The sequence below is a fragment of the Limulus polyphemus genome, unplaced genomic scaffold, assembly GCF_000517525.1.
Source record: "Limulus polyphemus unplaced genomic scaffold, Limulus_polyphemus-2.1.2 Scaffold488, whole genome shotgun sequence".
NCBI classification, from domain to species: Eukaryota; Metazoa; Arthropoda; class Merostomata; order Xiphosura; family Limulidae; genus Limulus; species Limulus polyphemus.
In genome coordinates this window covers 84,584-96,080 of record NW_013666098.1, presented here as the reverse complement: position 1 = coordinate 96,080, position 11,497 = coordinate 84,584, and the positions used below count along the sequence as shown (strand labels likewise).

General features: G+C 31.5%; 1 protein-coding gene across 2 annotated transcripts in view; it reads right to left on the bottom strand.

Annotated features, from left to right (window-relative positions):
- LOC106458573 (dedicator of cytokinesis protein 7-like) overlaps window positions 1–11,497 on the bottom strand; it is a 77,653-nt gene that overhangs the window by 13,290 nt on the left and 52,866 nt on the right. For both annotated transcript variants that reach the window (XM_013918091.2, XM_022384836.1), the window contains exons 32-39: window positions 9,703–9,861; window positions 7,463–7,639; window positions 5,174–5,290; window positions 2,617–2,760; window positions 2,188–2,319; window positions 1,838–1,972; window positions 1,413–1,502; window positions 557–647 (exon numbers count right to left, since the gene is read on the bottom strand). In XM_013918091.2, coding sequence (XP_013773545.1) covers window positions 557–647; window positions 1,413–1,502; window positions 1,838–1,972; window positions 2,188–2,319; window positions 2,617–2,760; window positions 5,174–5,290; window positions 7,463–7,639; window positions 9,703–9,861 — 1,045 coding nt within the window. The remainder of the gene's footprint in view (window positions 1–556; window positions 648–1,412; window positions 1,503–1,837; window positions 1,973–2,187; window positions 2,320–2,616; window positions 2,761–5,173; window positions 5,291–7,462; window positions 7,640–9,702; window positions 9,862–11,497) is intronic.

Below are 11,497 nucleotides of genomic sequence, written 5' to 3'. Positions count from 1 at the left end.
TATAGTGCATTATTTACATTTAATTTTGCACTTTTTAGAGGAGTGGTGGATAAAATAGAGAAGAGAAGATGCCTAGAGAAAATGTGTCACGTGTGTCACACTAGGGGAAATTCAGGATTTTTTTAAAATATTGCCTTGTAGAATTAAGAACTTAAAACTTATATACTATTAAAATATGGATAATTAGTGAAGCTTTTATGCTATATTAATTGGTATAACATAAACAAAAAACAGTTTAATAAAAATTTGAATGTAAAACACTAAAACCTTGTGTCATGCGCAGTAAAGGATACCATGATGATAGGGGTTAATATGTAAAGTAAGTATACTATATGATTTTTCTACATTATTGCCCACAACAATTTAATATACAAATAAGGATTTCAAAATTAATTAATTCTTTAAAAAAGCATATTCATATTATAATAACAAAACATCCAACACTGTAGTGTATTTCACTATGATTATTGAGTTCACCAAAGCTTTCTTGGTAATACTTACTAAATTGTGACTATTTTACAAAGTGTGAAATTTAAAAAACTGAAAAGAAACTTACTGATATTATAGTTCTTTTCAAAATAAGTCACCCTGTTTCTTTCTTCATACATTTCAAAATAAGGTTCCACGTAGGTTATTTGAATGTAAGCCTATATCAAAAGGTTGAAAAACACAACTCAGACATCGACACACATCGTGAAGGGTATTAATCATCTAACATTTTAGAAGAAACAACAATCATTCATTATTATTTTTTTGTCAGTACTATAAGAATAAATATGAGACAATGTATTATGTGCATGTTGATTAACTAATTATTTGTAGTTTTCCAGATGTTATTTATATTTCATTAGGACTTACTATAAATAGATAACTTTGTTTTGGCTTCTTCGTATTTTACTGTCTTTGTATTTAGTAGCTATAGCAAAGCTGCTGATGCTATCTGCTGCCGTTCTTAGTTTTAACTACTGACTGAGGGATGGCAACTTGTCAGTAGCACTCTACTACCACATTAAGGGATTGACTGTCACTCTCATAACACACCTACAGTTTAAAAGTGCAAGGTAATATTATGTGGTATTGCAGAGATTCCAACAAAGCTCACTACCTATGAAGTCTGTTCTACCAGATGAGCCTTCCAGTGGCTCAGCGGTAAGTTTGAAGGCTTATAACACTATATACCAAATTTCGATACCTGTGGTGTGCATAACACACATAACTTGTTGTGTAGCTTTGTGCTTAACAACAAACAAATCTACAACAAGGCAAACCCATGCTCCCATGTTTAACTCACTGTGTAGGTTTTCAAGCAATGTAAACTTTTAAACAAAGATATCTTTAAATATACAGATCCAAAGACCTCTACAACTAAAAGGAAAAACTCAATTTGTCAAAAATTTAACATTTTCCTTTACTTTTTCTGGGTTTAGTTTTGATGAGTCAACAGTGTTGGAGTCCTTGATGACCTCTGCATATTCAGCTCCAAACCTTTCTGCATAAAAATTCTAAAAAAACAACAAAACCTTTTAACAATACACAATAAAATATATTTGATTTATAGATGAATATTATTGTATAACTACATGATAGTGAAAAAACATGCAGGATCAAAAAGGTCATTAAATCACGTGAAAAATTGAAAACTGACAAAATCTAGAATGTTTCACAGGTGGAACTGTCAAAAGTACAAGTTTTTTAATATGATTGTATAGTTACAGTTTCATTTTATTATAAGAAATTCTGCTATTTTTCAGTTCAAGAATAATAAAAGTACTAATAATGTAAGTAATATCATGTTGCTCAATGCAAATATGAAGATAATTTCATAAGACTATTTTACCTCTAAGCGATGAGATATCTCCGGTAGTTTGGTCAGGGTTGGTTCCTTGTAAATGAATTCTTTTTCATCCAAGTCTCCAAATTTGTAGCCATAGAACCCCACTCTAAAGTAGGTGCCAAAAACACGCTTTCCAGTCTTGATAAAAGTAAACAAAACTACACATATTAAAGTTGGTGTTAAAGACATACTTTCTAATACTAAGAAAAGTAAAACAAACTACAAATTTTAATCACCTTTTTAATACATACTTTACAATAGGTATTTTTTCCATAGTTATTCAAACAAATACCTAAGAAAACTAGTTTTTGATGCATAACAGAAATAATTTATTTAATAATCATGGTTAACACCTGTTGATCTATTTTGGTGAAAGCCTCATGAAGTTTGCTGTGAATATTAGCCAATTTCTTGTAATCTCGATGAGCTTCGGCAATTGGTATCAGGATTTTGTAGACTTCATTCATTGCCTCATACATTCCTGCCTATGAAATGGGGTATTTAGAAGACTTTTAATGAATTATTATCAAACATGAGTTTATATGTTAACTTTCACTTGATATTTGCAAAAACTAAATTTACAATAATAAATATACATCTCTATAAATTTTTCCAAAATGAAAATATAACTGAGACACGCTCAATAACAGAAAAATGCAACAATTACCCTTTGATTACATTTTAAGCATCATTATAAAGGATGTTATTAAAGTTATTTGTGTGTAATCCTTTTCTAAATCTAAGATATGTTTGAACAAAATGCAAGTTACTAAGTTGTTTACCAGAGAGAAAGAACTAGCAGCTTGTTCCAGCAAACCAATGAGACCATTCTCAGTAAAATACTTTCCAGTACAAATTCCTTCTTCATCAGGGGACAAAATGTCATCTGATACAGCACTTTCCTCGAGAATGTTGTATGACAGGGACTGTGATGAACAATCAGACATTAAATACGTTGTTTAAACTCTCATTTTAACCCTATGTGCTTGGGGTTAGTCTTAAGAAAAAATCCCAAATTGGAGAATTACTATTTATTATAATTCTGAATTTACTTTGTGTATCTTCATGAAATTTGGCAAACTTTTTGTTAACTTTAGAATTCAGTTGTACACACACACACGCACACAAAAAAATCTGAATTTTTAATAAAGTATTTTTACTAAAGATTTGTTAGTGAATTTAATAAGTCAGTCTGACTCAAACTGAGTGCAAAATAATTTTCCTTTTATGAATTAAAATACTTTTTTTTTCGTCTTACAGTTTTGTATTTCATTTTCATAACCTCTAGAACCTTCTAAACAAATATCAAGTTTTTTCTGGTAAAACTGTATATTTTATGGGTTATTTTGTCTACTCATGATCAATTTACAGTGAAATGAAAGGTTGAAAAAGATGAAATAAAATTAACAATAGCTTTTTCTTTAGATGCATAATATTGCTTGTTTCATGTAGGTCTTATCTAGAAAGTTAACTGTTAACTTTTTCACACCTATTTTCTGTAAATTTGTGGTTTTATTGTTGTACTTAGTACTTACTTGAACTCTGATCTGTCCACCAAAACCTATAAACACAGTGGGAAGTAATTAGCCACAGGTCATAAATATCACAGGCAAGGTACGTGGCCCATGTGATATTTGGTTTGCGCGTACAAACTATAATTGAGCTTGGCCTGACATTTTTCACAAAGTTAGTTCTTCAGATAAAAATTCCTGGAGCTTTCCAATATACATTTTAGAACAGAAAACATATATTAGGCAATATAACAAAAGATCCCAAAACAACCATAATTTAACTGGCTTCTAACTAAGCTACAAATAGGTTAAAAAATGCATTTTCCTGATAGGAGAAGAAAAACATGATAGCAAAAAATGAAACAGAGGCCAATTGCCTAATTATGAGTGTCAACACGAACTAGCTTCCCAATGAACCTTGTTAAGAACAATTTGGTTTAGGCCAATTGCTTAATCACAAGTGTCAACACAAACTAGCCTCTCAATGAACTTTGCAAAGAACAATTTCGTTTTGGCCAAGTACCTAATCATGAGCGACAACACGAACTAGCTTCCCAATGAACCTTGTTAAGAACAATTTGGTTTAGGCCAATTGCTTAATCACAAGTGTCAACACAAACTAGCCTCTCAATGAACTTTGCGAAGAACAATTTCGTTTTGGCCAAGTACCTAATCATGAGCGACAACACGAACCAACTTCTTAATGTATCTTGTGAAGAACAATTTGGTTGAACCCAAATGCCTAATTACAAGTGTCAACACGAACTAGCCTTCCAACGAACTCTGTGAAGAACAATTTGGTTGAGACCAAATGCCTAATTACAAGCATCAACACAAACTAGCCTTCCAATGAACTTTGTGAAGAACAATTTGGTTGAGACCAAATGCCTAATTCAAGCGTAATCACAAGCTAGCCTTCCAGTGAACTTTGTGAAGAACAATTTTGTCAAAAATAATCTAATAGCAAATGTCAAAGAAAAATACTGATATTTTATGAAAGACAGATTGGGATAAGAGAGGCATGACATGTGGATTTGATCGATTTTTTTATATCTCAGTAAAGTAAGAAGCTTGGAGGCTAGTGATTTATATTCTGGTTTTCCAATATCAGTAGTATAAGTGTGTTGTTGGTGGAACACTCAGAAGATCAAATAAGAGTAGAAAACAAATGTAAAATAAGCAATTTGGAGTACAGATTTAAGGTGATACAAAGAAGTGAAGATTGAAAATTTATTTAAATATTTCCTATTGAAATTAAAACTTTGAATCATAAACTACATTTTGATGCCAAACTTATTTACATGCATCAAAGATAAAGTTATTTAAATTTTTAAATGCAACTCTATAAAAAGGATTTTTACATTCAAACTTTGACCCTTCCAAACACATAAGGTTAAGTAGACATATATACTTCTCTTACAAACTTACATTAAAACAAACAAAAATAACAATTATCTGAAAAATGTAATAAGGTGAATGAGGAATTTTGTTGAGACAGATATTTCCTACTAATTTCCTTCAGAATTAAAAGTTGATTATCTAAGAAAGTTTTCCTACACTGGCCAATGCAGGTTAATACTGCTGGAAATGAACACATGTATAAGCACTTTCAGTAGCTTTTCCTTCACCTTTTGTTTTTTGGGTTATGAGTAACAAAACACTGACTAAAAATCACCGTGATGTATCAATAGATATCTATGTACTTATCTTGCGGGTTGATATTCTTTATCATAAAAAATTAACAATTACAACATTTACTCATCCCTTCATCATTAACATGATAAAAGTTGAGATTTATACTAGTGAACAAACACCTGTCAATACTAACCTCGAAACTTACACACCCTATTGGAAGATATGGTTTGTCTTCTAGCATGTGTAAATATTCGGCCACCAGAGCTGCTGAGTGGACTAGACAGTGTGCAGCCTCTGCATGATTAAATCTCTGAAAGGTATACAGTCTTTCTTGAAGTGGGCTTATAAAGTGTGAAATACACAGTCAATGTATTTTAGACTTTCAGTTTTTTAATCTGATACTAAACTCTTAGCTGATTCTCAATCAATTAAAAAAAATTACAAAAATAGAAAATAGTGATATCTTTAATTAAAACATAACCATTACAAAAAAGAAAGGTTTTCAAATTTCATCTCACTCACCTCATCCTTGAAAAGTTACCTAATGTCACACAGATTTCATATCTAGCTTAACAATTAAAACATTCAATTGATGTTAAAAGTTAACTAAAGTCTATTTAGCATTTCTAAAATTAAACTTTTAATCTCAACTGATTAAACTATTGTTGTCCTTACTGCCTTCAGAGGACAAACAAAACCACAACTTTCTGATTATACTATCATTGTCCTGACTGCCTTCAGATGACAAACAAAACCACAACTTTCTGATTAAACTATCATTGTCCTGACTGCCTTCAGAAGACAAATAAAACCACAACTTCCTGCTTAAACTATCATTGTCCTGACTGCCTTCAGAGGACAAACAAAACCACAACTTTCTGATTATACTATCATTATCCTGACTGCCTTCAGATGACAAACAAAACCACAACTTTCTGATTAAACTATCATTGTCCTGACTGCCTTCAGAGCAATAAAAACACAACTTCCTGATTGAACAAACAAAATCATGACTTCATGTTGTTAGCATTGATTCTTAAGGTAAGCCAGTTGTATCAGTTTTTACAACCCCAAACTTTATGTATTTGATATCACTTGTATTTGAAACCAAAAACTCTAAGTGAATTTGTACTTAATACCTTTCATAGCAAAGTGTTTAGAAAATTAATCAAAAATCATAAATTATGTTACTTTCAGACATATAATTCCCACTAAAAAAAGATAATAGGTCTGCTTATAACAGCTAATCATTTGCAGCATTTAGTAGTTTTGTGCATGATAGTTCACATGAAGCAACTGAATATTTTTGAGGGAATTTTGCAATTGCTTCAAGATATTTAATAGTCAAAAAGAGTTTAAAAATAGTTATAACAAATTTCCGAGTTTTAAGTGAACATGTACAGGGAGAAATGATGTAAGTAAAGACGCCTGTATTACGAAATAACGCAGAGAGCTAGAGAGTTCAACTAGCTGGGTTAGTGGCATTGAGAATTACGTAAAGATATTGCCTAGCAACGAAGTAAGTGCACGAGCACCCGTGACAGGTTGTGATGGATTACTGACGCTAACTTATTAGCACTATGAAAGCTATGAAAAAGTTGATGTTAACAAGCAAAAGTGGTACTTTGATGCCATATCCCTTACAAGACACTAGTGTATGGGTACAAGTAGAGAGACAACCGACTAACTCCGCCATAACAGTAACCAATCACTTGAGAGTTTTGACTAGTCCGGGAAGTTGCACAGATTGACCAATAAGGTGGTAGAACTACTTGCGGGTAGTTCTGGATATTATTTGGAAGGCCGAGAGAATACCAAGAAAATATGGTTTAAAAACCCCTGTCTGAAACCAAAAAGTAAGTTTCCTTCAAGAGTACAGGATTCTCCTCTAGGTTCTCGAATTATTCGTCAATGTGACTCTGAAAGTCTCAAAGCTCCAAAAGTTTACCAGTCCAGCACTGTTGTAAGTCTAATATTGTGGTTTCTCTTGATCAGTTAATGTAAGTAATATTAAAATGATATTCATGTTCAACTAAGAGAAGTGTACTTTATGTGTATTAACGGATAGTATAGATTAACGGTAGTTGGAAAGTGTATAACAATTAACAGACTTTTGATTTACATTGGATGTTATTTGGAAATGTTTAATAAATGTTATTATAATCTGTTCAATGTTGGTTTGGGACTCTGATTCTTTATTCTAACTGTAAATTACCTTGAGCTAGTGACTTGTGAGCTCCACTCACCACTGCAAATCCTCCACTAAATAAATCTGGTGTGACTGGCAGTGTAATTGAAACTCCAACAATTAAGCCCACAAGGGTGCTGCCCGTTACACAATTACAATTTATACTAACTGTAACTCACAGACGTCTGTTTACTAGCCTGTAAATCAATACTAACTATCAGAAACAACATCAGTAAGTTTTATACACTTCTGTATGTTGCTGAGAAACTTTTGCAATTAAAAAAAATTTCAAACCTCAGTATGCTTCTGAGCCATGTTTGCTAGCCAAGTAAGTCGCAAATCAGGAGAGTTCTGGTAACCCTTAGCAATCCGATACATCAGGTCCATCAACATTTCTGGATCTTCCTGGAACTCCTTCATTTTTACTGTGTCTGAGAGTATCATATGCAGGTTGAATACCAAATCCCGCACCTACCACAAGAGAAAATTTTAATAGGTCTTGAATAAATACATATTTGTTCAACTAAGCTACTGTACAGATTTACTATAAGGAAAACTCCACTGACTCAATACAACAAGATTAATTTTAGCATGATTCATTAATAACAAAATGAAGATTGTGGATCCAATTTTTTCCCTATGAAAATCTGTTTTTTTTGGTGTGAATTAGCCGAGTCTGGTTACAGATCATGTCAGTTTCTGTGAAAACAATCTACTGAATTTTCAAAATTAAATGCATTTTATTAACATTTGATTTACACTTTTGTTGAATGCATGAAGTTTTAACTAACTTCTTCACTATTAACATTTCTTAACAATTAACATTATTTTCAATAATAATGTTCAACATGTAAATTCAAAACATGTGTATTCAAAATTCAATTAATTTTTGCATAACTTAAAAAGTAGATGAATGATTCTCAATACGCATGAATTTCTTGTAACAACTGTGTAATGAAGATTGGAATACACAAGTAAAATTAACAAATAGTTTTAAATTAATGGTTTAACAGCATAAATCAAATTCAATTCACTTAGATTATATATAACTATTCAAAACATGTTATGAATGCCATGATAGCATGGAAAATAGGTAGGTGGGGTAATTTTTTTTATGGTCAAATTATCTTGTATTGATGCAGAGATGTGTCTTGTGGGATACAAAATTTTCACAAGAGGTACACTGAAAATCATAGGTGTTGTTCACAAAAGTCAGAACATGATACTGGGTGAAATATGCTTACTGTCATTCTCAAACATATCAAGGCTATCCCAAAATGAAGATCCTGAAGGCATCATGTGTTCTGAACAGTATTCATTGATAATAGGTAGGCAACAAATGATTTATAAGCATAAGGAAAAGTTTTACTGACGGTGGAACATACTACATGTTTCGACAGAACATTGGTCTGTCTTCTACAGATATGATGAGTACTAAGCAATACAAGGTTTATATATCATTAGAAAGACAAAAGATTAAATGTGATGGAAATAGTGTCAGCAGATGACAGGATATAGGTAAATGTCAAGTCTGGTCAAGTATATGAACAGTGAATAGACCTCACCAAATATGGTTGATGTTGTTAGGGCCATTATCATGGTTTAGTGAGAGATCATTTACTTTGATGATTTCTATAGTTCCTAAACAAACAGTCTCTTTCTTTTTTAGTATTGGGTTTGTGTAGGAGAAGAATTTCATCCCAAAGTACTTTGTGTCCTGTTTCATAATGATGGAATGTTAAGGTGGATAACTAGAATTCACATCTAAACATGCAACCTTTGTGTTCTTTGTGTCTTATTTCTAAGGAATGTGACATTTGTCCAATGTATTTCTTTCCACATTCACATGGGATACTGTATATGCCCTGTTTTTGTTCTTTTAATAGGGATTCTTCTGGGTTAAGTAATAAGATGCTAATTTTTATGTGAAGGTTTGAATACAGTTTTTACATCAATGCTCAATTTAATAAAAAGGCTAATAATTTCATTAGAAATTTCTGGCACAAAAAAAGGAATGCAACAAATTTGTTATGCTTGAATGGGTTGATTTGTTGATATGTGAAAGGTTATAATCACTCTATCACTGTATCCAAGCTTATAATGTGAGAGTTGAACAAACAAATGAATATTTACTCTATTTATAAATGACCTTTTTCTGTCTGTCAAATTTTGTTATGTTTTACTTTGCTGATTACCTGGTTCTGTTAGCATACTTGAAAATTATAATTTCACTTTTAAATCATAGTATAGTAGCTACGTTTCCTTTAAAGAAACTTTCAGGTTTCATTTCATAGTTTTTGTTGTTATGAATGAGTTATCTATATAAAGAATCTGTGGTAAGACTTTCAACTAAGATGCTTAACACACTCTTTGCTACAATACTCTGTTCTAATCTTGTTATAAGATACCAAATCCTGTACATTTTTCCATACAGAGAAAATTTTTAACTATAAAACACCATAAGTATACAAATATAAAGCTGTCCAGCACGACTCGGATTGTTGTCTTTTTTTAAAGAGAAATAAGCAACTTACCTGTTCTGGAAAAGTAGTTTCCTGAAGTTCTGAATCACTTTCTGCATACACCAGGATGGTTTTTAATGACCGACGTAGATATGCTTCATTAAAGTTCTGATTGGTTCCAACCAATGAACTCAGCGACATTGTCACCTGCATTTTCACTCTTGCAAAGTTCTGTAAAATATGTAGATACTTAATAAACAAACTTGATAACAAACACACATGATTTACAGATCCTAATGTTAACTCCCTCATATCAACATTCAATATTTTCTTTACTCAAGACTAAAAACTCTTTACTTAACCAAATTTGTATACAGACCACTTGCAAAGTTCTGTAAAACATGATACTTAATAAACATGAAACAAAACTTGATAACAAACACAAATGGTTTACAGATCCTAATATAAAGTCCCTCATACCAACATGTAATAACTTCTTTATTCTCAACAAACAAAAAACAAAGTTAAACATTAAAACAAAGCATGGTTTTATAAGCTGTACCCTTCTTTTTATATTCAGATTATATCAAGTAAAGTTTAAAACCTGTGACCAGCATCAACTTACTTTGTATAGTCTACTTTTATAAAACAAAGAACATTTAGAGTTACATCAAAGCAAGTTTTATATACTGTACCTCTCTTTTCTCTACACACACCTCTTGCAAGCAAAGTTCGAAACAAGTGTGTGTACAAACTCTGTGGAGGTTTGACTACACTTAGAAAGAATCTAAACAGGCTTCAGTGAGCTACCAGAATGGTTCTAAATTTAGTCATTTATATTTTATTACACAGAAAATTTATAGCTTTAGATGTATTAATAGAGAAAGCTCTTATGATTCCTTTTATATATATATATATATATAGGCTCAAATACTTTTAGAAACTAACAATTTGCTCAGTGTTAATAGTCACACAAATGTTGCTTACACTTATTTGTCAGTGATTTCACCTCTGTTATCTCAATGAATATACTATCACAATCATAACAATTCACTATAGTGTAACTGTTTACAGGGTCTAAATTATGTATCTCAAATACAATTTGATAATATATATATATATATATAAAATCTGAAATCCCGAATCTCTAATAAGTTTATTAACCCTTCACAAAAGTACACAACATTTTAGTCCTTGCTATTAGCAAGTCACATTAAACATTGTACATTAGTACTAAAATGTAAACAACAAAAAAACAAAAACGTTTTAACATACCTGTTTTATGAGATTGGATGTATTTTCAAAAAACATTACCCAATAGAATGTTACAGTAGGTTTTATTTCCACAAAACAACATTACCCAACAGAATGTTACAGTAGGTTTTATTTCCACAAAACAACATTACCCAACAGAATGTTACAGTAGGTTTTATTTCCACAAAACAACATTACCCAATAGAATGTTACAGTAGGTTTTATTTCCACATAACAACATTATCCAATAGAATGTTACAGTAGGTTTTATTTCCACAAAACAAAATTACCCAATAGAATGTTACAGTAGGTTTTATTTCCACAAAACAACATTACCCAATAGAATGTTACAGTGTGTTTTATTTCCACAAAACAACATTACCCACCACCATGTTGCAGTAAGTTATATTTCCACAAAACTACACTACCCACCACCATGTTGCAGTAAGTTATATTTCCACAAAACAACACTACCCACAACCATGGTGCAGTAAGTTTTATTTTCACAAAACAACATTACCCACTACCATGGTGCAGTAAGTTTTATTTCACAAAACAACACTACCCACTACCATGGTGCAGTAAGTTTTATTTCACAAAACAACATTACCCA